Source organism: Jaculus jaculus, chromosome 3 (genome assembly GCF_020740685.1).
Source record: "Jaculus jaculus isolate mJacJac1 chromosome 3, mJacJac1.mat.Y.cur, whole genome shotgun sequence".
Taxonomy (NCBI): Eukaryota; Metazoa; Chordata; class Mammalia; order Rodentia; family Dipodidae; genus Jaculus; species Jaculus jaculus.
This window is the reverse complement of record NC_059104.1, coordinates 150,083,495-150,109,780: the sequence shown is the minus strand read 5'-3', so window position 1 is coordinate 150,109,780 and position 26,286 is coordinate 150,083,495. Positions and strand designations below refer to the sequence as shown.

Sequence of the window (26,286 nt, the reverse complement as noted above, 5' to 3'; positions counted from 1 at the left end):
AGATAGAGAGAGAGAGAGAATAGGCGTGCCAGGGCCTCCAGCCACTACAAACGAACTCCAGATACGTGTGCCCCCTTGTGCATCTGGCTAATGTGGGTCCTGAGGAATTGAGCCTCAAATCCAGGTCCTTAGGCTCCACAAGCAAGCGCTTAACTGCTAAGCCACCTCTCCAAACCTCTCTCTATATATTTCATTTATTTACTTTGAGAGAGACAGAGAATGGGCATGCTAGGGACTCCAGCCACTGCAATGAACTCCAGATGTATGCATCACCTTGTGCATCTGGCTTATGTGGGTCCCGGAAAATCGAACCTGTGTCCTTTGACTTTGCAGGTAAGCACCTTAATTGCTAAGCCATCCCTCCAGCCCCCAGCTGTATGCTTGCTGTCTTCCCTGGACTTAGGGACTTCCTTGGGAGTTGTCAGAGTTAACAAATGAAAATAAAGGACACCAAGTTAGTTGGAATATCAGATAAACTATTTTGAGCTGAAGAGATGGATCAGCATTAAAGGTGCTTGTTAAACCAGTTGTGGTGGCCCACACCTTTAATCCCAGCACTCAGGAGGCAGAGGTAAAAGGATCACGATGAGTTTAAGGTCATCCTGAGACTACAGAGTGAATTCCAGATCAGCCTGGGCTAAAGCAAGACCCTACCTTGAAAAACAACAACAACAACAAAAAAGATGTTTGCTTACAAAGGCTGATGGTCTGGGTTTGAGTCCCCAGTACCCACCCAAAGCCAGATGCACAAAGTGGCACATGCATCTGTAGTTTGTTTACAGTGAAGGTGGCCCTGGCATACCCATACTTACTGTTTCTCACCCTCTCTCAAAATAAATATTTATCAGATGAACTTTTTAATATTTTTATTTATTTATTTGAAAGAGAAGGAGGGAAAGAGGCAGAGAGAGAAGTGGGGACGAATGGGCACACCAGGTCTTCTAGCCACTGCAAATGAACTACAGATGTATGCACCATCATGTACATCTGGCTTATGTGGGACCTGGAGAATTGAACCTGAATCTTTAGGCTTCCCAGGCAACCACCTTAACAACAAAGCCAATTCTCCAGCCCTGAACTTTTTTTTTTAAGACAAGATCTCATGTAAATCAGGCTGGCTTCAAACTTGCTATGTAAGCCAGGGGTGACCTCCAAGTTATGATCCTATTTCAAGTATTTCACAACTGCTGGGATTACAAGTGTGTGCCACCATGCCTGGTTTTATGCAGTGCTGGAGATCCACCTCAGGGCTTTGGCATGCTAGGCAAAGCTCTCTATAAGCTGAAAGCTACATCCTGAGCCCAATAATATTTCTTTCATACAAAAGTCCTCAAGGGCTGGAGATGACTCAGGGGGTTAAGGCCCTTACCTGCAAGGCACAACGACCCAGGTTCCCCAGTACCCAAATAACGCCAGATGCACAAAGGGGCGAATGCATCCGGAGTACATTTGCAGTGGCCTAAGACCTTGTCCTGCCCATTCTCTCTCTCTCTGCTTGGAAATAAATAATTTTTTTTTTAAGTTCTCAAACTTGTATGTGCGTACATACATGCAAACTCTTACTCATCATTTGCCTGTATTATATCTGGCTTTTGGGGCACTGACCGCCTTTTGTGGTCCTGGTCCTAAAACGGTGTATTTAGTCCCTCCAGCCCTGCTTGGAGCTGACATCTGGGGCTCTCTAATTTCACCTCGCTTTTTTCATTTATTTTTAAGTCCGCCCCGCCCCTCGGAGTATGTGAGTTACAGCCCAAGCCCTTTGCCCGGCGCTGAGAGCCCTGGGAATCCGCTAGGCTCCGCCTCCCAGCGGCAGGCCACGCCCACTCCTCGCCAGCGGACGCGCCTGCCCAGAAAGCCTCGTCCCGGAAGCGACCGTTACCATGCAGTCGGCGGAGGACTGGCTGGTGGAGTCCTTGCGCTTGTAAATCCTTGGGGCTGGAGAGTGGGGGGTCGGGCCGGGTGCCGGCCTGGGGGGCAGTGGAGCGTGGAGGGCGCGGGCGGGGGCTTGGCGGGCGGGGGCCTCTCCCTCCGGGAAATGCTCGGCCCCGCGTGCTCAGGCTGAGCGACGAGAGCGCGCTGGTGAAGGGTGGCCATGGTATGAGTGACCAGACTCGGTCCCCTGACCCCTGACCCCTGCCGCCATCCCCGGGTTCTCTCTAAAGGACCTACCATACGCCGTGTGGTTTTGTGTCCCCCACCCTGCAGGTACCAGGATTTCCATGCATTTGACCTCTCAGGAGCCACCCGAGTCCTTGAGTGGATGGGTGACAAAGGTAATAGGCTTTTCTGCCCATAAAGGAAATGGACTCCCACTCCTCAGGCTGGGTTTCAGGAGTCTCACACTAGCAAGATGCAGCCCACTGCTTCTGGAAGCCTGAGGGCCTCTTGTCACTTGTTGCAATCTGGTGCCTCCTCAGCCTTTTTAAAAATTTATTTTATTTTATTTATTTGTTTTTCGAGGTAGGTGCTCACTCTCAGGCTGACCTTGGAATTCACTATGTAGTCTCAGGGTGGCCCCAAACTCACTGTGATCCTCCTACCTCTGCCTCCTGTGTGCTGGGATTAAAGGCTTGCGCCACCATCTCAGCTTATTATTTATTTGTGAGAGAGAGAGAGAATGGGCACAATAGGGCCTCCAGCTACTGCAAATGAACTCCAGACACATGCACCATCTGTTTTACATGGGTTCTGGGGAATCAAATCTGGGTCCTTGGGCTTTGCAAGCAAGTGCCTTAACCGCTAAGCCGTCCCTCTGGGCCTCGTCTGCCATTTTATTCCACTTATGAAGACCTGCCATTCCTGGATCCAAGGCCACACGCTATGGGGAAGGAATGTATCCTTGTCTGGGGGGATTCCGCAGGAGTTTATAGATCCAGCCTTGGTCCACACTCTTGTAATCATTTGTCACAGCTACTTCTTTGTTCCAGGAGTCTTTGTTGCTGGCTACGAACTCCTGACAAAAAACGAGATACTTCATCTGATACTGCCTCTCAGACTTTCCATAAAGGAAAATCAGGTAACTCAAAATGTAAATGCCACTGTTTGTGTCAGCTTTTGCTTCTAAGCATGCATAGAGTTCCTCTTACCTACCAGGTATTGTCCTGGATACCAGAAAAAGAAAGACAGACACTGGGCCTGTTGTTTTAAAAAATATTTTATTTATTTATTTTGAGAGAGAGGACAGAATGGGCATGCCAGGGCCTCTAACCACTGCAAAAGAACTCTAGACACGTGCACCACCTTGTGCATCTGGCTTATATGGGTCCTGGGGCAATCAAACCTGAGTCCTTTGGCTTCATAGGCAAGGGCCTTAACCACTAAGCCATCTCTCCAGCCTTGGGCCTGTTCTTAATAGAGGGAGACACAAGGTTGATGCTGTGAGGAATGTCACATAGTTCACAAGAGGGCCACTACAGGAAAAGGTCAATCTCACTTTATCAGAAATAGATTTAGCTCAGTAGTAGCACATTCACATACCACGTGAGGAAGGGACAAAGAACTCCTGTGTCCTTTACATTAGCCATTTCAAATAGCTAGGGTGTGAGACCAGAGCAGTGACCTTACAGGATAAGAGGGCAAGAAATCATGAGGGAGGAGGCATTGTTAAGCAAGGAAGGGATAATGGCTGGGCAGTTTCTTGAGGCATGTGGATAACCTACTTCCTTATGTGCTTGTCACCACATGATGACTCCATTTTGGGAGCCCCCAAACCTAACGTTCCAGCCTTTTGTTAATGATAAGAGATGAAGGTTAATTTCTTCATGCTGACCTTAAGGACCATGAATTTTTTTTTTTTTTTTCCTGAGGTAGGGTCTCACTCTGGTCCAGGCTGACCTGGAATTAACTCTGTAGTCTCAGGGTGGCCTTGAACTCATGGCTATCCTCCTACCTCTGCCTCCCGAGTGCTGGGATTAAAGGCGTGTGCCACCACGCCCAGCTCAAGACCATGAATTTTTATGGGAGAGGCTGGGTAATGCAGTCAATGGGTCTCCCTTCAGGACAGGTGATGAGGCAGTTTCATGGTGGCTAGAGGTGACAGAGTGGTGAGATCAATAGTGTCAGTGTAGTGTGTTGTTATGACTTGGTCCTGAGCAAAGCAGAGACTTCTCTCATACCACCCCTGTATTGAGCTGGCATCAGGGCAGTTGCTGGCAGATACCTGTTATAGAGAAGGTGAGGGAGATGGGCTCTGTGCACCCCGTGAGAAGAAAGAAGGGAGAATAAAGGAACTTGTTATTCTTGTCAACAGCTATGACATCAAAGCACCATGCAGCTGGGCGTGGTGGCGCAGGCCTTTAATCCCAGCACTCGGGAGGCAGAGGTAGGAGGATTGCCATGAGTTGGAGGCCACCCTGAGACTCCATAGTGAATTCCAGGTCAGCCTGGACTAGAGTGAAACCCTACCTCCAAAAAACAAAAAAACACCAGGCATAAAGGGAGGATGAGCATTCAGAGGTAAGAGATAGAGGCCTTGGGGCAAGAGAGGAGGCAGAGGGGCATTTTGGGATCAGGGGAAGAGTAGGAACACAAGAGAGTTTAAGTTTGAGAGTGCCCATTGGGTTGACAGGGTAGTTATCCCTGGATGAGATAGGGTAAAGCTAAGGAAGGAGGGGGCCTGAGGAATAGCTCTGATTCTGGCTAAGGCAGGTGGGAGGAGCTGGGGTAAGGGTAGGTGAAGTTAATCAGGGACAGGCAGAGGCAGAAGGCATAACTTAATGTTCAAGTTTAGTATTGTAAGTCAGCATCAGACAGAGGAGCCTATTAGTCAGACTCATTGTTTATATTGTAGTTATATTTTTTCTTACTGGGTGATTAAGACCATGTAGGTTGCCAGAATTAACTTCACATTTTGGAGGTCAGTAATGGTGCTGTAGGAGAGACTTTTAGGGACCTGTGAATTCTATGACTCTGAGCATTGTCATCTGCTAGGATAAGTCAAGGCCATGCTGCCCAAGTGGCCCTTCCTCTTTTGGGAAGCCTGGAGGAGTGATTTTCCTCCAGTGTGACTCTCCTGTTGCAAATACACTGACTTGGAATTTATCTCTGGATTTCCACATCCTCTCTGATCAAGAAGACAGGTAACTTATCAGAGGCTAGATGTTCAAGTGTCCCATCATCTCCCGTGGCCTTCTGACCCAGGAGCAGGAAACAAAATATTGGTTATCCTTTTAACTCCAGTTTTTCCAGTTGATTTTGGCTTCTACATATGGTTATTACTCACTCAGGGAGACTGTACATATCTGATTAGCAGAACAGATTAGTTAAAAAGATACAGAACATATCTGACATAATATATGACACAATAGTTTAAAATCTTTTTAAAAAAGATTTTATTTTTACTTATTTATTTATTTATTTGACAGAGAAAGAGAGAGGGAGAGAGAATGGGCGTGCCAGGGCCTCCAGTCACTGCAAACAAACTCCAGACACATGCGCCCCCTTGTGCATCTGGCTAACATGGGTCCTGGGGAATTGAACCTGGGTCCTTTGGCTTTGCAGGAAAATATCTTAACTGCTAAGCCATCCTTCCAGCCCTAAAATCATTTTGGTTAATATTTAAGTTTACTTGTCAGGTGACAATGTAAGCTATATTTGGAACACAGAAAGCATACACATTCTATCTTTTATGTATCTGTCATTTATAAGTATAGGCAGAACATTTTAGTGGCCCTGAAAGCAATATTTTATCACTAACTCTAAGGCAATTGATTTAATCTAGAAATTGTATGCCAAGAAAAGACAAAACAGCATAAAAACTTAGCATGTGTTTGAAAACAACTTTGGTTAGTGTGTATACCAATGCAAGTATCAGTTACCCCCCAAACTGGAAGCAGAACAACAATTTAAGATTATTTTTGTAGGGCAGGAAACATGTCTTAATTATTAGTATTTCTATAAGCAATGAACGTAAGATACCAGAAATGAGACAGTTAATTAAGGAAACCGTGACTGACACACACTGATTACACATAGCTCAAGAATAAAATAAAACTTGGTCACTGTTGAGTTATATTAGAGATAATATGACAGACACAAAGTAATTTCTTAAATAAGTACCTTTTACCATTGAACAATTTTAAAGTTTAACTAAAGAAATATTTATGACTGTAACATAAGCTTAACAAACTATATTCACATTGTGTGCAGTGGATTTTCCTAAGACATGGGGAGCTTTTTCAGTTTTCTTAAGAATAAAATCACAATAGTCACTTTAAAAAATATATTTTATCTTATTTATTTATTTGACAGAGAAAGAGAGAGGAAGGGAGGGAGAGAGTGAGAGAGAGAGAATGGGCACACCAGGATCTCCAGCCACTGCAAACGAACTCCAGACATGTGTACCCTGTTGTGCATCTGGCTGATGTGAGTCCTGGGGAATCAAACCTGGGTCCTTTGGCTTTACAGGCAAACACCTGAGCCATCCCTCCAGCTCATAAGTCACTTTTTGTAGGACTTAGATTATAACCTAGTTGATAATCATCCAGCAAAACTAGCATGAACAAGACAGGAACCATTTTTAAACTACAGAGTTTTAGCCAAGCATAGTGTTGCATGCTTATTGATAGCCAAACATCATGGATTTTGTATAAACCAAATTACAATATTCTGATATCTGGAAAAGTCTGATACTGACAAAAAGTAGAGTTTACATATTTAAGGCAATTGAGGCTACAGAGAGTAAACTATGAACAAAAGATCTTGTGACAGAATTTAAAATAAACAAAAAATCCATATTATGTAGTAACATGAAGACATCAAAAATTTTATAATTTTTGACCCGGGCGTGGTGGCGCATGCCTTTAATCCCAGCACTCGGGAGGCAGAGGTAGGAGGATCACCGTGAGTTCGAGGCCACCCTGAGACTACATAGTGAATTCCAGGTCAGCCTGGGTTAGAGTGAGACCCTACCTCGAAAAAAAAAAAAATTATAATTTTTAAAGTTACCCAAAGAATAGAGGCACTGGATTAAATGGCCATGATCTAATGAAAAAATGAGGCGTCTCATGGAAAAGAGAGGGAATGGGCATGTCAGGGCCACTTGCTACTGTTATATATTTCCAAGTATATGCTCCACTGTCTGCATCTGGCTTTGCAAATAAGCACCTTTAACTGCTGAGCCAAAAAGAAATATTTTAAATCTCTTCCAAATCAATTTTATAGAACTATGTTGAATTTCAAACATACACAAAATTTTATGATACAATCTATAACTATTCGAACTTTAACCAACTCTGTAATTCTGCCTGTGATATTTTGGTAAACTTGTTCAGTAATGATGTAAGTTAAAATTAAAGTATTAAGACTGATTGTTAGAGGAATTGAGGAATTACATCTTAACTAACAACATTACTTGGTTTAGAGTTTTCTTTTAATGTTCACCATGAAGTAAATAGTTTCCAAGTATGAGACAGGTAAATACTGTTTAATATTTCAAATGTGGTCAATTTACCTTATAAAATAGGAGGAAAAAAAAACGAGGAAATAGTTCCTCTGTGAGATTTTTTTTTTTTTTTTTTTGAGGCAGGGTTGTAAATAGAATAGCCTTAAATTAAATATTAATGAGTCAATTTTAACCTTAAGATTTAAGTAAAAGGTTGACAAACAGAGGAACTTAGTTAACTTGCTTGGGTACTCTAAATTCAGTCTTTCATGACCATTATTATGACCAGATTAACATCAGTAAATTAAAGTTAAGTTTACAACCTGAATACCATAGCAACTTGCTACCAGCCAGGGCCATCCTTTGTTAGTCTGATGTAAGCCGTAGGCTGATAGTCACTTTATATATCAAGACGTCTGTAATCTGATTAAGTATTTTGTCTTTAGCCTTCTGTTTAGGCTTACTCATATCTTCATCTACATACTTTTACCTTACAATCCATGTAACCACTCTGTAATAATCTGTTTCATCAAACACTTAACATCAAACATTTGAAGGTTCCTCTCCAGTTTATCTTCTTAAGTCAATTCATCTTATAACTACTCATAACTACCAACAGAAACTTTTATTGTTCTTACCATAAGACTTTTAATATAACCATTTAAGGTTTTGTTTTTCTTTAGTTTGTGTGTTTGGTAGTTTGATTATTCATTTATTTATTTATTTATTTATTTGAGAGCAACAGACACAGGGAGAAAGACAGACAGAGAGAGAGAGAATGGGTGCGCCAGGGCTTCCAGCCACTGCAAACGAACTCCAGACGCGTGCGCCCCCTTGTGCATCTGGCTAAAACGTGGGACCTGGGGAACCGAGCCTCGAACCGGGGTCCTTAGGCTTCACAGGCAAGTGCTTAACCACAAAGCCATCTCTCCAGCCCGGTAGTTTGATTATAATATGGCGAGGAGAAGTTCTTTCCAGGTTTTGTCTGGCTGGTGTTCTAAAGGCTTCCTGTATCTGCACTGGCACCTCTTTCACAATTTGGGGGAAGTTTTCTTCTGTGATTTTGTTGAAGATTCCAACTATGCCTTTGGAGTGAAATTCTTCTCCTTCTACTATGCCCTGAATTCTTATGTTTGATCATTTTTTGCTTTTTTATTTAAGAGAGAAAGAGAGAGAGAGAGAGAGAACAGGTGTACCAGGGCCTCTAGCCACTGCAAATAAATTCCAGGTTCAATTCCCCATGACCCATGTTAGCCAGATGCACAAGGTGGTACACGCATCTGGAGTTTGTTTGCAGTGGCTGGAGGCCCTGGCATGCCCATTCTCATTCCCTCCCTCTCTCTCTCTCTCTTTCTCTTTTGTATAAGTAAAATCTTTAAAAAAATATGAAAGCAGATTTGAACATTATTAGAAATTTTAGAATTTTTTTTACAAACTCAGTATTGGGTACTTCTAAATTTAAGCATAAATATTGAGACTGTTGTTTGTTAGTAGTTTCATAGAAGCATAGAAAGACAAAGTAAGTGTAAAACAGACCCCATCTATTCACAGCAACTTGGTATTATTCATCATCATGCTAGAGCCAGGATCTTGAGATTCCCACTGGCTCTGCAGGGAAGCTAAGAAAGAGCCATGTCTTTTATTCCTAAATTCCAGCGAGAGTTTTGGCAGCTTTCTGATCCTGCCATTTTATAACATTTTAAAAAGAATAGGAGAATCTTGTTTTTTGTTTTGGTTTGGTTTTTGTTTTAGCCTATGATCTTCATTACTTTTAGTGTTCCTTCTGGGGGACACTCAACAGTAAAAATTGGCTATGCTGTCTAGTACAGTGGGCTTGGTGGAGAACATTCCCACAGTGAAATGGCACTGCTTAGAACAGAAATCATTCTGCAGCCTTAGGGCTGTGTGCCACATACATACTCATACATACACATTCACTCTAAGTGCACTTTTCATATAACCATTTCCCCTTCACTCATTCATTCATTTTTTTTATTCAGAGGTTATGCATTCCCATTTTAAATTTTTATTCTATTTATAACTTTGGAGACTAAAATCAAAGCTTGTTATCAGGCAGGTGGTCAGGAGAGGCTGATGGAGCTAGAGGAGCCAGAGGAGCTGTTGGGGCGAGGCCCTGTATGGTATCCGAGTCAAAAGCAGAGGTGAAGACGAGTATGGGGGAGGGGTTGCATGAGAGCGCATTCCTGAGACCTTGGCTATAAGGACCTGGTGAGAAGAGCAGGTACAGTAGAGAGAAGGCTGTGCATGTAGAGTGAAAATTTGGGTATTTTGGACCATTTGCCTGTATGTTGGCTAAAGTTTTTTCAATCAGTGAGAATTTGGAAATCAAAAGTACTTTTCTCAGGCCATTTGGACCCATTCTAGCGTATATTGTCCAGACAGAGTTGCAGGGAAAAATAAGATGTTGTCCAAGAGTCGTAGAGGCTTTAAGTTCTTAGGAGACAGGGAAAGAGCAAAACAAGGGTGAGAGAAAGGAACAAGGGCTTAAGCTGGGTTTACACAGAGCACCAGTGTGACCCCCTGGCCTGTCAGGGTGAAGGGGGCCTGCACCTCCCATGTGGGCAGAGGCTGTACAGGTTGCAGCTTTTTAGGCTGTTAGTGGGCAAGGAGGGCAACTGTGCTCCTGGTGGCGAAAGTGGCTGGCAGTGGAAGATGAGAGCTCAAGAGAGGGAAAGTGTCCTGAGTGGTGCAACCTAACCAAAAGGCATCCCTTAGGGTGCAGTAGACCAGAGAGTGAGAGACTCAAGGTTTCAAGAGTACGTCTTTCCCAAGACCTGGGGTTGGGGCCCAAAAGTGGTCAAGGGGTGTAACCTGGCGTGCTGGCATGGCTTCCACGAGGAGGAATTAAACCAAAGAGCAGGCCAACCCAAGAGGGACACTTACCAAGGAGGGAGAGACGGAGAAGGGCAGAAGAGCAAGGTCGAATTGTGGTGGATGGGAAAGCCTGTACCAGGCAGACATGGTCCAAAGTCTTCAGAGGGTCAAATGGCAGCTCAGTGGTCTGGTCGGGGAGAGGAGGTCTGTCCACCCAAGAGGGCAACTGGAAGCCGCCTATCTGAGTCATGAGCACCAGATGTAAGATTGGGGAATGACCGAGACCATGGAAACCACTCTGAAACAAAGATGGAAGCTTTTCTTGGGGAAAAGCATGAGCTGCCAGGACTGACTCTCAGGAGCGGAGCACAGCCAACTCGGAATTCCAGATAGTGGGCTCTATAGGGCTCTTCATTTGGGGGAAGGTGTGGAAGGGAAAAGAACTCCTTTGTTCTTTACATTAGCCATTTCAAATAGCTACGGTGTGAGACCAGAACAGTGACCTTACAAGATTAGGGAGCAGGAAATCATGACTTGGGGGATTGTTAGGCAAGGAAGGGATAATGGCTGGGCTGTTTCTTGAGGAATGTGAATAACCTACTTCATTATGTCTTTGTCACCACACAGTGACTCCATTTTGGGGAGCCTGTCCCATCCCAACAGTTTGATAATCCTTGATTTCTTCGATGCAGCTGTTAAGTTCTCTTGACTCTCAGGAAAGCTTGGATGTGTTTGTGCAATAGTGACAGGGACTGGTGAAGCTCTAGGAGAAGGCTTTGAGCTGGGTGGGGAGGAGAAGATGTTGTTTACATAGTCAGTGAACAGCATTTACAAACAGCAGCATGCCAAGACCCTGCAGAGAGAAGCATCTGTCACCAGCTGAGTGACTTCTATGGCTTCCTGCAGGCCAGAGTCTGACTCTTTTTCAGGTCTTCTGAAATGTTTCTTTGTAGAGTAGGGTCTGTGCAAAGCCAAAGGACCCAGGTTCGATTCCCCAGAACCCATGTTAGCCAGATGCACAATGGGGTGCAAGCATCTGGAGTTTGCAGTGGCTGGAAGCCCTGGCACATTCAGTCTCTCTCTCCCTCTTTCTCCGTCAAATAAATAAAAATAAAATATTTTTAAAAAGAAAAAAAAGAGTAGGTTCTGACTGGCCACTCCTTTGTATTTTAGGGCTTATTCCCAGAAAGAGATTTCAAGGTGTGCCATGGAGGGATTTCAGACACATCTGTTTTTGATTTAAAGCACGTGCCAAATACCAGGTATGACCAGTTCTGGGACTTGGACCTTCCATTGGGAAAGGGTGGCTAGAAATGCTTAAGAGTAACCTATGGACATGCCCACCCCTAAGCACACAGACAAATGTGGGTGTGTGTGCACACATGCACACATACATACATACAAAGAAACCATTAGCCTTGAAGCTGTTTTTGGTGAATGGAACCACAGGTGAGTTGCTCCAGGGATTATGTGCAGTACAGAACAATATACTTGGGTTTCTCAGAGAGTGATGGTAGGTAGACAGTTGGGTAAATAGAGGATGGAAATTTCTGGGTTAGGGTTGTATGTTCAGGTTCCCCATGGTGTCTTCCCTAGGTTCATAATGACCTGTAGAAGTCCATAGCTCTGTATGAGCTGTGGGCCTATCCCTAAAGCAAGATGTATCTGCTTGGGCTAGAGGGGGGGAAGCTGCTGGGATGAGGGTAAGCTTTCTTCTGTTTAGACAGGATTTTCTATCTATCTGGAACAGGTTGCTGGTGACCAGTGGGCTTCCAGGATGTTACCTGAAGGTGTGGCAAATTGCAGAGGATAGGGGTGAGTGACTTTGACTTGGTGGATCTTTAGGTTCTAGGATAGTAAGTGACTCACACTCTCCTGTTCCCTACTCTGAGCCAGTAAAGAGGTTTTCAGAGTTGGAGAGATGGCTCAGCAATTAAAAGCACTTGCTTGAAAAGCCTGATGGCCTGGATTCAGTTCCCTTATTACTCATGCAAAGCCAGATGCACAAAGTTCCACATGTGTCTGGAGTTTGCAGTGGCAAGAAGCCCTGGTGTGCCCATTTGCTCTCTCTCAAATAAATATTTTTAAAATATTTTCTTTTAAAATGGTGTGAGGAGCTGGGCGTCCTCACTGCCTCACTGTGAAGCTTCCCACGAACAGCCCTCCGCAGCAGCCGTTGGCTTTGCTTGAACTTGACTGCTGCACAGAGGCAGTTCCTGTTTCATTTGCATCCCAAGGTCACTGGCACTTTGCACTTTTCTTGTCACTAATCCTGTGTGATGGTTTCCAGATCTTTGCATCATTCACTTGTAGGAATATGTGGCAGGTGCATGTTTATTTTACTGAGGTTTTTCCTATCATATAATTCACCCATTTCAAGTGTAAAGTCCAGAGATTTAAAAAGCAAATTTAAGAAGTTTTTCAGTCTTCACTATAAAACAGTTGTTTTATGAGTTATAAATCAGTTTTAGAGCCAGGCATGGTGGCACACACCTTTAATCTCGGGAGGCAGAGGTAGGAGAATCACTGTGAGTTTGAGGTCACCCTGAGACTACATAGTGAATTCCAGGTCAGCCTGAGCTAAAGAAACAAAAAAAAACTTAAATAAATAAATCAGTTTGAGAATATTTTTGTCAGTCCAGTTAAATCTATCATGCCATTTACTATTTGCATGGTGCTGCATGCCTTTGATCCCAGCACTCAAGATAAGGATATCACTATGATTTTGAGGCCAGCCTGAGCTGCAGAGTGAGTCAGCTTGGACTAGAGGAAAACGGGAGGGCGGGGGGGACAAAAGCAGACAAAAAATTTGCATTCCCATACCCCAGCCCAAACAACTATTAATCTTCTTTCTTAATAGTAGACCTGACTGTTCTGGAAAATTCCCATCAATCCATCAATGGAATCTTTCACATACTCTTTTGTATCTGGCTTCTTTCTCTTAGCATAGTGCTTTGGAGGCTCTCCATGTTTTAGCATGCACCAGTAATTGGTTCCTTTAAAAAAATCTATTTATTTATTTATTTATTTGAGAGAGAGAGAGAGGGTGGGGGGGGGAGAAGCAGATAGATTGGGTGCTCCAGGGCCTCCAGCCACAAACTCCAGATGCATGTGCCACCTTGTGCATCTGGTTTACGTGGGTAGTGGGGAAATTGAATGTGGGTCGTTAGGCTTCATAAGTAAGCACCTAAGCCATCTCTCCAGCCCAGTTTATTCCTTTTTATGACTGATTGTATTCCAGTATGTGTATGTACCATGCTTTATTTATCCAGTCACCAGTTGATGGATCTAGTTTAGGGCTATCAGGAATAATGCTGCAAAGAATGTTAACATACAAATCTTGCTATGGACATATGTTTTCATTTCTCATGTGTAGATGCCTATCAATGAATGGAGTGCTGGGTTATGTAGTCTATGTTTAATTTTCTTCAGGAACTTTAAAACTTTACAAAATGGTTCCATTTCCATTCCCACTAGCAATGTATGGGGTTCCCATTGCTCCATGTCCTCACCAATATTGTTACTCTGTGTGTGTGCATGCATGCACGTGTGCTTTGGGAATGAAACTCAGGGTGTGAGGCATGCTAGACAAACACTGATCCCGTCCCTGTCTTACTAAACCCATGCCAGTGGCTGTGGATTGGATACTGTTGAGGCTGGTGCACATTTGCATTTCCATACTGACTAATAGTGCTGAGCATCCCATGTGGTTAGTAATCATCCACTGAGACCGTTCACCTAGGTTTAATTGGATTGTTGATCTTTATTGGGTTACAAAAGTTCTTCATGTGTTCTGAATACAAGGCCTTCATTAGATATATTTGCCAATAACTTCTCCTAGCCTTTTCATCTTCTTAATGTGTTGGTTTAGTAAATTAGGTGATGGTTTCTTTTTGTTGTTGTTTATTTGTTTTGTTTTGTTTTTCAAGGTAGGGTCTCACTGTAGCCCAGGCTGACTTGGAATTCACTCTGTATTCTCAGGGTATCTTTGAACTCACAGTGGATCGTCCTACCTCTGCCTCCTAAATTCTGGGATTAAAGGCATGTGCCACCATGACTGGTGAGGTGATATTTTATTTATTTATTTGAGAGAGAGACAGAGAAAGAGGTACACAGAGAGTGAATGGGTGCCCCAGGGCCTCCAGCCACTACAAACGAACTTCAGATGCGTACACCTCCTGATGCTTTATGTGAGTACTAGGGAATCAAAGTTAGATCCTTAGGTTTTTGTAGGCAAACACCTTAACCACAGATCATCTCTCCAGGCCTTGGTGAGGATTTTTTAGATGTGGGCGCTTTATCCCTGAATAGAAAAGAACAGTTCTGACTTTCTTTCTAGAGGAAAGCATGCTGGAGGGGGAATGTGGGGCTTCACATGTATGCTATACCATTGATCTACAGCCCGGCCTGATTTTTGTCTACTGTAACTATAGAGCATGTCTCTACTCAGGAGACCTCAAGCCTTTGTTTTCACTGAATCAGTCATGCAGCCAAGGTGGAACCCAGCTGAGCAAGCACGCTAGGCAAACGCTCTACCATTGAGCTACAGATCCAGACCCCACTGAATGTTTTGTGTGTGTGTGTGTGTGTGTGTGTGTGTTTTGTTTTGTTTTGTTTTAATTTTTTAAGTAAGGTCTCACTGTGGTCCAGGCTGACCTAGAATTAACTATGTAGTCTCAGGGTGACTGAATTCACAGTAATCCTACCTCTGCCTCCCAGAGTACTGGGATTAAAGGTGTGCACTACCATGCCTGGCTTTCTTTTTTAATGGAAGAGAGCGATTGGGGGTGGGGGGGATTGATACACCAGAGCCTCCAGCCAGCCACTGTCTTCGAACTCCAGATACATGTGTCCCTGTGTGTGCATGTGCGACCTTGCACTTGCCTCACCTTTGTGCATGTGGCTTACATGGGACCTGGAAAGTGGATCATGCTTTGCAGTCAGGCACCTTAACCACTAAGCCATCTCTCCAGCCCCCACTAAGTCTTTGAACTAGGCAACCTTCCCTTGGCTCAGAGTAGCTGGTCTTGAAAGAACTGGTTCCATGCCCCTTGGGCTCTGTGGAAGGGGTGAAGAGGAAGTGTGGCCCAGCAGAGGCAAGCAGGCTGTGCCGAGGCAGCTTTGGCTGCAGGCTCATGGTCCCTCGGTAGAAAGCAGCTATCACCCCAAAGCTCAGTGTTGTGTCTGCTGTAAGCCCTGCAGCTGAGGTGGTGGGAAGTGTGGATGTGTCCTCTGTGGCCATCACACAGGAAACTGTCCCAAGTGAACGTACTGCTGCTTGCACTTGCATTTGAGTGTCCTTCTCGCATCCATTTTCATCATTCTGACCAGTACTGGTCCTCCAGAACAGAAAAACCACACAGATCTTCATGTTCTGCAGATAATGTGAAATGCAAATAGTGAGTTCCCTCTTGGATCAAGAAAATATAAAACGAGGGGCTGGGAAGACAATTCAGTGATTAAAGACATTTGCTTGCAAACCCTGCAGGCCCATGTTCACCCAAATATACCCAGGTGGGCACAGGTGCGTGTGTGTGTGTGTGTTGGTGTGTTTGCAGAAGCAACAGATCCTGGCATGCACATAACACGCATACACACCTGCATATGCATCTGTGCAAATAAACACGTTTTGAAAAACTGAAAATGAGGGCTGAAGAGCTGGATCAGTGGTTAAGGTGCTTGCCTGCAAGGCCTGAGTTTGATTCCCCAGTACCCTTGTAAAGCCAGATGTACAAAGTGGCACACACATCTGGAGTTTGCAGTGACAGGAGGCCCTGGTGTACCTATTCTCTTACTGTCTTTCTCTTCTATATCTATCTCTCTCTATTACATTTTCCCTGTTACAATGATTTGTTCCAAACTGTTATGAATAATAACATTATTAAAAGCTCATCTGGGCGTGGTGGTGCATGCCTTTAATCCTAGAACTAGAGAGGCAGAGGTAGGAGGATCGCTGTGAGTTCAAGGCTACACTGAGACTACATAGTGAATTCCAGGCCAGCCTGAACTAGAGTGGGACCCTACCTTGAAAAACCAGAAAGAGGAAAAAAAAAAAAAAAAAGTAAAGTTAAGTTCAAGCTGGGTGTGGGCACACACACCTTTGGAAACTGAGGTAGGAGGATCACTGAATTTTAGGTCAGCCTGAGACTACATAGTATATTCCAGGATAGCCTGGGCTAGAGTGAAACCCTACCTAGAAAAAAAAAAAAAATGCTCAGGGGTTAGAGAGGTGGCTCAGCAGTTAAAGATGCTTACTTGTAAATCCTGACGGCCTGGTTTAATTCCTCAGTATCCACATATATAGCCAGATGCACAAAGTGTCCACTGGAGTCTGTAGTAGCAGAAGGCCTAATGTGCCCATTCCCCACCACCACCACCTCATCCCCCTCTCTCTCTGCTTGCAAATAAATAGTCAATAAAAATCAGGAGCCAGAGATAGGACCACTGAGTTTGAGAACAGCCTGGGACTACAGAATGAGTTCCAGGTCAGCCTGGGCTAACGTAAGATACTACCTAAAAGAAAACAAAACAAAAGTAAAATCTTTTTTGTTTGTTTTTCAAGGTAAGATCTCACTCTAGCTCAGGCTGACCTGGAATTCACTCTGTAGTCTCAGGATTACCTTGAACTTTCAGTGACCCTCCTACCTCTGCCTCGCAAGTGCTAGGATTATAGGTGTGAACCACCATGCCCGGCTACAACATTACTTTTTTTTGGTTTTTGTTTTTTGATAGGGTCTCACTGTATCCCAGGCTGACCTGGAATTCACTATGGAGTGTCAGGGTGGCCTCGAACTCACGGCAATCCACCCACCTATGCCTCCTGAGTGCTGGGATTAAAGGTGTGTACCACTATGCCTGGCTTTTCCCACATTTTAAAAAAATGTATTTTAAAGCCAGGCGAGGTGGCAAACACCTTTAATCCCAGCACTCGGGAGTCAGAGGTAGGAGGGTTGCTGTGAGTTTGAGGCCACCCTGAGATTACATAGTGAATTCCAGGTCAACTTGGGCTACAGTGAGACCCTACCTTGGGGAAAAAAAAAAAAAGGCTGGAGATACGGCTTAGCAGTCGAAGTGCTTGTTTCCCCGGTCCATGTAAAGCCAGATGCACAAGGTAGCACATATATCTAGAGTTCATTTTCAAAAGGCCCTGGCATGTCCATTCTCTCTGTGTGTCTGCCTCTCTCTTTCTCCCCTCTCAAATAAATAAAATAAACCAAAGCCATCCTCAGCTACATAGTGAGTTCAAAGCCAGCCTGGGCTATATGAGACCCTATTCAAGAAAAAAATCTAATATCCTCTTAGCAGCTGTCAACTCCCTTTCTTCCTTGACCTTCTGAATGTTCAAGGGAAGATTTCTGGCCAGTCCTCACCATGTGATGTCTCCAGTGTTCATTAACGTTCTTGACTTTAGCCTGTTCTCCTTTCCCTCAGATGTCATTCAAGCCACTGACACCATTGCTGTGCATGAGAAAGAGGGGAGTCTCTGGTCTCGGATGGCTGTCTTCTCCTCCATGGCTCCTGGAATCCTTCATGGGGTACGGCTCAGTGGCCTGAGGATTGTGGATCTGGAATCCCAGAAGACTTCATACAGTTCAGGTACTAAGGAGTGTACCCTTGCTGGCTCCTCCTGCCAACCGTACCCCTCAGTCCTACACAGCCACATCGAGGTTCTGCCAGCTACTGGGGAAGCATGCAAAATGATGCAGGTCTTGGCCACCACAAGCCTCATCATGGCCTAGGGAGAAGTGCCAGTGCCCAGAGTCCACCCAGTGGAGCTGACTATGGTGACATGAAGGGGAGGGGGAAACGATGAGACTCATTCTGCCTGAGATTGCTGGGACCAGCCAGCCCTGCCAAGTTGACTGATCTGTCAGTCATCTGACAGCTTTCTTTCTTTTTTTTTTTTTTTTTTCTTTTTTGGTTTTTCGAGGTAGGGTCTCACTCTGGTCCAGGCTGACCTGGAATTAACTCTTGTCATCTCAGGGTGGCCTTGAACTCATGGCAATCCTCCTACCTCTGCCTCCCGAGTGCTGGGATTAAAGGCGTGCACCACCACGCCCGGCTCTGACAGCTTTCTTATGTCACTCTTGGTCTTTCAGGTGTCAGTGACGGTGAGGAGCTGAGTAGCCTACAGGTCCTAGATGCAGACACCTTTGCTTTCTGCGGTACCTCAGGCCGGCTGGGGATTGTCGACATCCGCCAGAAGTGGGCACCAGTGGAGAATCTCGGCCCAAATCCTGAGTCTGGGGGAGAGAGATGGTGTGCAGAAGTTAGAGACAGGGGCCAAGGCCCTGGGTCCTGCATCGCCAGCCTTGCCTCAAATGGGCAACTCCGTCTCCTTGATCCTCGGAACCTTTGCCATCCTGTGAGCTCAGCCCAGTGCCCAGTGTCCACACCTAGCCCTGATCCAGATCTGTTGCGAGTGACTTGGGCTCCACGCCTGGACAACTGCTTGGCTATTTCAGGTACTGCTGAGCAGCATGTGTGTCTGTTACTTGATTTCTGTCTTCCAGGAGACAATAAGGTGCTCCGAAAGGATACTGCAGCCTTATGATAAATTTGGGTGCAGAAGTTCAAATTGTCCATAGAGGGCTGCAGTTTGGTCATTGGGTTCCTCCAAGGCAGCAGCCCTCCCAAGCCTTGCAGGGATTCAAGTCTGTTGAGAGAGTCACAGAGTAAAAGCTGGGACAGTCGTGAGGCCTGCAACAGGATCTCGCGAGCCTCTCAGTCTGCTTGTGCTTGAGTTGTAGCAAGCCAGCAAGGGCAGCAGGCTTCTGGACATTGGCGAAGACCCTCATTGAATGGTTGAGTGGGGCCATCTAGAAGCCAGTGAGGGAGAGAGGAAGGACTGAAGGAATATTGATATCACAGGAAGCAAAGCATCAAGATCCAGAACAGAAAGATAGCAGGATGGAATGGGGATAGGTGCAGCTCGTGAGGGGGACACGAGGGTAAACATTCTCGAGGGCTGTGTTTCCCACATCAAGGAAGAGACAGGGCAGTCTGCTGAGCACCCAGCGGTACAGGGATTGGGACCAGTTGAAAGGTGTGAAAAAGTCTCATATATGTCCATTTTCTGGGTGAGAGAGGGTTTTGAGGATTAAAAATACATATTTGGGATTTGTCTCAAGAGCCTGACACATGACAAGTTTATCACAGACGTGCGTAGGAAATCCTCAGGGACCAACATGGAGGCAGGTGTAACCTTGCTCTTGATTAACTTCTGTTTTGTTACAGAGGAAGTCATCACCAAGTCTGAAGGATTCAGGGTCAGTCCTTTGTTTTCTGTGTTCTTCCTCAGGCTTTGATGGGACAGTCCAGATCTATGATGTCACTTCATGGGATGGACAGAGAAGCCAAGTGAAGCCTCTCTTCACTCACAGAGGTCACATTTTCCTAGATGAAACTAAGATGGAAACTGCTCCACTGGTCACTACCCACACCTGGCACCCCTGCAAACCCAGGACTTTGTTATCAGCAGCAAGTGATGCCTCTCTGCATGTGTGGGACTGGGTGGACCTTCAGACTGCCTGTTGACACAAGTGGCTCCCCTCCCAGGCCTCTGGGAAGAAGAGGAGCTACTCACATGGCAAGAGCACTGTTGCAGGACTCTTGAGTGACCATAGGTCCACCACAGGCTACCAGCTGTGTGGCCTCAGGCAAGTTAGCCAGCCTTACTTGGCCCATTTTCTTATCTGTAAAATAAGGATAGTAATAACTGTTTTACAGAATCGTAGCGAATGTCAGAAGTAAAATATCAGAACATGGTTGGTTGGATACATGGCACAGTAGATTTGGCAGGAAGCCCCATCTCCCCCAAGTGTGCAGTGGCAGTCTCTGTTACTGCCTTGTCTTAGTATCAAAGTCAATGAGTGCCTGGGTGATAGATAGCTCAGTTGGTCAAGTGCTCCATGAGGACTTGAGGCCAGGTTTCCAGAACCCATGTTAAAAACACAAAGCAACCACAAAACCCCCAGCATGTTGGTAAGCACTTGCAATTCCAGGGCTGTGGAGGCAGGGACAGCAGATCCCTGAGACTCACTCACTGGCCAGCTATCTAGCCTGCCTGTGAGTGCCAAAACAATGACAGTCCCTGTTTAAAAAAAAAAAAAGTGGACATTAATGATGTATTCTACACACATGTACACATAACATGCACATGCATATACACATAAAAGAAGAACTCATGAATGGAAACATGTAGGAACTTTTACACAGGAGAAAAAAGGTATAAAGGCATTATAGTCAGGTTCACATTGCTAGCAGTAAATACCTGACCAAGAACAGCTTGTGAGAAAAAAAAGAAAGGGTTTATTTTGGTTTTCAGACTCAAGGGGAAGCTCCATGATGGCAGGGGAAAATGATGGTATGAGCAGAGGGTGGATATCACCCCCTTACCAACATCAGATGGACCACAGCAACGGTTGAGTGTGCCAAACACTAGCAAAAGGAAGGTGGCTATAACACCGTAAGCCCGGCCCCAACAATATACCACCTCCAGGAGGATTTAATTCCTAAAATGCCATCAGCTGGGAGACCTAGCATTCAGAACACCTAAGTTTATGGGGGGACACCTGAATCAAGCCACCACAAAAGGCCAATAAGCATGAAAAGAAGGGCTGGACACTGAGAAATCCTGCTGGAACTGAGCTGATAACCTCCTCTATGTAGACCAGCTGACAGAAAGCTGGAAGAAGCCATTCTACATGTAGTTCAATGGGAGAAAGAGATACCACCAGTGAAGATACTCAACAGTGGGCACTGCAAGCCTTTCAATTGACCAGCCAGGCCAAATGAGCCAATGGGTGCGATAGTGGCACGTCTGTCATGGTGGAAACCAACTGCCCTCCAATTGGACTGGAGGCCCACTCCATGGGGGGGAACACATTCCTGATACTGAAAACTTAAAACAGGTAGTCATGAGCCCTAGGGGTGTAACATCTGCTGATACCTGGAAAAATGTATATACTATGTTTATCAAACTGCCCAGTAAGCACTTCTGTTAATATTTATACCCTTATATTAATGCTACTCTCACTTTTGGTAGAGAATCTTCTCTTTTCAGATGGAAGTGACCTTGGAATGACTCAAAAGGTATCATAGTACTGGAAAGAAGTGACTGGAGTACTGAGTAACATCTTGATCACCCCTTCCAAGGCTCAGGGTCTAATGCGGAAGAGGTGGCAGAAAGAATGTAAGAGCCAAAGGAAGGGTAGGACTCTTTACAACTTGCTCCCTCCAGACATAAAGTGGCCTGGATATCCATGACCTCATAGTGCCTGACACTACCTACACAAGACCATCATAAGAGGAAGAAAGATCATGACATCAAAAGTAAAAGAGAAACTGATTGAGATGGGGAAGGGGTATGATGGAGAGTGAAGTTTCAAAGGGATAAGTGTGGGGAGGGAGGGTATCACCATGGGGTATTTTTTATAATCATGGAAGTTGTTAATAAAAAATATTAAAAAAAAAAAAAGAAGGGCTGGAGAGATGGCTTAGCAGTTAAGGTGCTTGCCTCTGAAGCCTAAGGACCTAGGTTTGATTCCCCAGAACCCATGTAAGCCAGGTACACAAGGTGGTGCATGCGTCTGAACTTTGTTTGCAGTGGCTTGGAGGCCCTGGCATGCCCATTCTCTGTATATGCCTCTTTCCGTCTCTCTTCCTCTGTCTCAAATAAATTAAATACTTTTTTTAACCATGAAAAGAAAACCCCAATAACAAGCCAGGAGTGATTAAATCAAGACTATGTCACCAAATTGCCATGTGGTAAGAGCTGACTGCTTTGAGGTTGCGTGATACTCAATGCAAAGGAAGGTCTGCCTTCCTGCTATGTTCTGTACGTAAGTTTTAAATGTACTGCCAAGGTACCCTTTGTAGAGAGTATGCCATTTTCTTCTACCAATATGATGAATGCCTTTATCCACCGCTTAGCGGCTTCTTTGACTTTTGTTAGTGTTACTAGTGAGAAGTTGTTATACTCAGGTTTGGTGGGCATGTCTCTCATGTTTCTAAAGGGATAATAACCAACGTAGGGAAGTAGCAGCCCTGGTAGTTCAGGCCAAATGAGGTGACCTGGGGCTTCTCACTGTTTTGTCTTTTTTTTTTTTTTTTAATTTTTTTTGGTTCATTTTTTATTTATTTATTTGAGAGCGACAGACATAGAGAGAAAGACACATAGAGGGAAAGAGAGAGAATGAGCGAGCCAGGGCTTCCAGCCACTGCAAACGAACTCCAGACGCGTGCGCCCCCTTGTGCATCTGGCTAACGTGGGACCTGGGGAACTGAGCCTCGAACCGGGGTCCTTAGGCTTCACAGGCAAGCGCTTAACCGCTAAGCCATCTCTCCAGCCCTGTTTTGTCTTTTTTGCAGGGCTGGTATTGGAATCCATGGCTCATGCATCCTATGTGAGCGGTGGTGGTTTAGTTCAGGTGTCCCACATAAACTTAGGTGTTCTGAATGTTAGGTTCCCAGCTGATGGAGATTTGAGAATTAACGCCTCCTGGAGGCAGTATATCGTTGGGGGCGGGCTATATGGGTGTTATAGCCAGCTCCCCCTTGCTAGTGTTTGGCACACTCTCCAGTTATTGTCTATCTGACGTTGGTGAGGGAGTAATGTCCACCCTCTGCTCATGCCATCGTTTTCCCCTGCTATCATAGAGCTTCCCCTCGAGTCTGTAAACCAAAATAAACCTCCTACCTCTGTATCCCTAGGGCTGGGATTAAAGGCAGGTGCCACCTGGCTATAGATGCTTTTCTTTTGATATGGGTCTCAGGCTTTTGTGAGCTCAAGTGATCCTCCTGCCTCATCTTGCTGTGTAGCTTGTACTACAGATGTATATCACCGTGCTTAGTTCCGAAATGAATGTTTTTGTTTACTTAACAGTGAAGTTCATAAAATGGTGGGTTTTGAAGGCTTAACATTTTTGATTTTAGGGCTGGAGAGATGGCTTAGCAGTTAAAGTGCTTGCATGCAAAGCCTAAGGACCCAGGTTTGATTCTCCTAGACCCACATAAGCCAAGATGCACAAGCCAGAGGCACATGGGTCTGGAGTTCATTCGCAGTGGCTATAGGTCCTGGCACTCCCATACAAACACACACACACTCAAATAAGTAAAAAAATATTTTTAATTTTTTTTTTTATTTCAGCTGGGTGTGGTGGCACATGCTTTTACTTCTAGCACTTGGGAGGCTAAGGTAGAGGATCACTCTGACTTCCAGGCTAGTCTGGGCTAGAGTGAGATCCTGCTTCAAAGAAAAAAATTTTTTTTTCAATTTCAAGATGTTTCCATTCTTACCATTTCCTGATTCACTTTGCCCTCCTGATGAGAACTTATTCTGAAGATCTCATCCCAACTCACTGTGTTCAGTGATGTCATATTGATAGCTTGAAATTGACCATGATGGGAATATTTACAACTCAGAATCTGGCAAATGTTACAAAAGCAGAGCTTTTGTTTAGTCCCTAGAGAGCTGGGTTACCAGCCCTCTGCTGACTAAGCTGTAGTATTTCACCAAGTAAAAGCAGTAATTTAGAAAGTGGTAAAATTGATGTGTGCATTTAAAAGCTGCTTTTCTGAAAATATTGTTAAAATGTGTATCAGTCAGTCATGTTCTGGGCCAGGAAGGCTGAACCCACACCAGGTAATTTAGTTGGCATTTAATAGGTTTCTGCAAAAGGAAGGCGGGGCACTCAGAGGTAAACAGGAAGTTGCCATAGAGGGACAAAAGGAGGTGGCTGGCTGTTGGCAAAGCCTAGTGGTACTTCCAGTATCTTGCTGGTACTTCTGACCAAACCTACCTAAGGACTCCCTAGCAGGAGGCCTGAGAAGTGCAGTGCATAGGAGTCAGCCCACTGCAATACAAAACAAAGCGCTGTTTGCAGACATCAAAAGCAGGAGAGGGGGCTGGAGAGATGGCTTAGTGGTTAAGGCGTTTGCCTGCAAAGCCCAAGAACCTCTGTTCAATTCCCCAGGACCCACGTGGTGCATGCGTCTGGAGTTCATTGGCAATGGCTGGAGGCCCAAGCACACCCATATTCTCTCTCTGCCTCTTTCTCTCTCAAATAAATAAAGGTTTAAAATAACTATTTTTTTAAAAAAAGCAGGAGAGGGGGCTGGGGCACACCTGACTAAAAGTGTGTTTGCCGGGCTGGAGAGATGGCTTAGCAGTTAAGGCGTTTGCCTGCAAAACCAAATGATCCTGGTTCAATTCTCCAGGACCCACGTAAGCCAGATGCACAAAGGGGTGCATGCATCTGGCATTTGTTTGCAGTGGCTGGAGGCCCTGGCACACCCATTCTCTCTCTCTCTCTCTGCCTCTTTCTCAAAGTGTGATTGCAGGCTAAAGAGATGGCTTAACGGTTAAGTGCTTGCCTGTGAAGTCTAAGGACCCTGGTTCGAGACTCGATTCCCCAGGACCCATGTTAGCCAGATACACAAGAGGGCGCTCGCATCTGGAGTTCGTTTGCAGTGGCTGGAAGCCCTAGCACGCCCATTCTCTCTGTCTCTCTCCATCACTTTCAAAGAAATAAATCAAAATAAACAAAAAAAAAGTGTGATTGCTAGCTGGAGGGATGGCTTAGTGGTTAAGGTATTTGCCTGCAAAGCCAAGAACCTCAGTTCTACTCCCCAAGACCCACTTAAGCCAGATGCACAAGGTGGCACATGCGTCTGGAGTTTGTTTGCAGTGGCTGGAGGCCCTGGTGTGCCCGCCCTCTCTCCCTCCCTCTGTCTGCCTCTTTCTCCCTCTCACTCTCTCAAGTAAATAAAGTTTAAAAAATGAATAAAAGTGTGATTGCCTAGCATGCATAAGACCCTAGGTTCCATTCCTAGCATGGAATTAAAAGAAGCAGCAGGAGAGCCCTGTGCAGCTCACATTAGGTAGTACGCAGTATGAGTGACAGACACTTGCAGTTAAGACATGGTTTTCTTTTCAGACTGCTAAGTAAATCTTTGTCACCGTCTGCATTTTTATTTATTTATTTTTTTCAGGTAGGGTCTCACTCTAGCCCAGGCTGACCTGGAACTCACACATGCTAGACAAGGACTCTTATCACTGAAATAACATATATCCCCAATTCTCTTACGAGCTGGATCCAAGGGGCCTGGCTCTGTGTAATCTTCCAAACAAAATTACTATTTTCTCTAGTTTTATAAAGTAGTTGTGTTACTGGAAAGTTAGCCAGATGCACAAGGGGGCACATACATCTGGATTTCATTTGCAGTGGTTGGAGGCCCTGGTGCACCCATTCTCTCTCTACCCCCTCTTTCTCTGTCAAATAATAAATAAAAAGAAATAAAATATTTTTAAAAGATATTTAAAGACAGAAAAGAGATGAGAAAGAAAGCATACTGCCCAGGTTGTGGATATAGTTCAGTGGTAAAATACTTGCCTAGTTAGTTGGGCGTGGTGGTGCACGCCTTTAATCCCAGCACTCGGGAGGCAGAGGTGGGAGGATCACTGTGAGTTCAAGGCCACCCTGAGACTACATAGTGAATTCCAGGTCAGCCTGGTCTAGAGTGAGACCCTACCTTGAAAAACAAAAAACTTGCCTGGTATGTGTGATTCCCCCGGGTTCCACCCCAGCACTGCAAAGACAAAACAAAAAAACCCAACAGTGTCTTGTGTGTTTGACTTTCAGTCACTGTAAAAAAAAAAAAAAAAAAAAAAAAAAAAAAAAAAAAAACTGACAAAAGTAGAAAGATTTTATTTATTTATTTTTGGTTTTCAAGGTAGGGTTTCACTCTAGCTCAGGCTGACCTGGAATTTACTATATAATCTCAGGGTGGCCTCAAACTCATGGTGATCCTCCTCCCTTTGCCTCCCAAGTGCTGTGATTAAAGGCATGCGCCACCATGCCTGGCTGTTATTTATTTTTTTTTAAATATTTTATTTATTTGTGAAAGAGAGAAAGAGGGAGAGAATGGGCATGCTAGGGTCTCTGGCCACTGCAAACAAACTCCAAACACATGTGCCACCTTGTGCATCTGGCTTACATGTGGGTACTGAAGAACTGAACCTGGGTCCCTAGGCAAATGCCTTAACTGCTAAGCCATCTTTCCAACCC

The 26,286-nt window shown here is 44.8% G+C and overlaps 1 protein-coding gene across 1 annotated transcript; it reads left to right on the top strand.

The window, feature by feature from the left end:
* Positions 1-1,840: 1,840 nt before the first annotated feature.
* Wdr73 (WD repeat domain 73) lies at positions 1,841-20,361 on the top strand. Its single transcript, XM_004658100.2, has 8 exons — positions 1,841-1,921; positions 2,206-2,273; positions 2,928-3,016; positions 11,390-11,478; positions 11,967-12,031; positions 17,648-17,812; positions 18,316-18,681; positions 19,518-20,361. Exons 1-8 carry the CDS (start codon positions 1,881-1,883, stop codon positions 19,751-19,753), a joined length of 1,119 nt encoding a protein of 372 aa, XP_004658157.2. The 5' UTR covers positions 1,841-1,880; the 3' UTR covers positions 19,754-20,361.
* Positions 20,362-26,286: the final 5,925 nt, after the last annotated feature.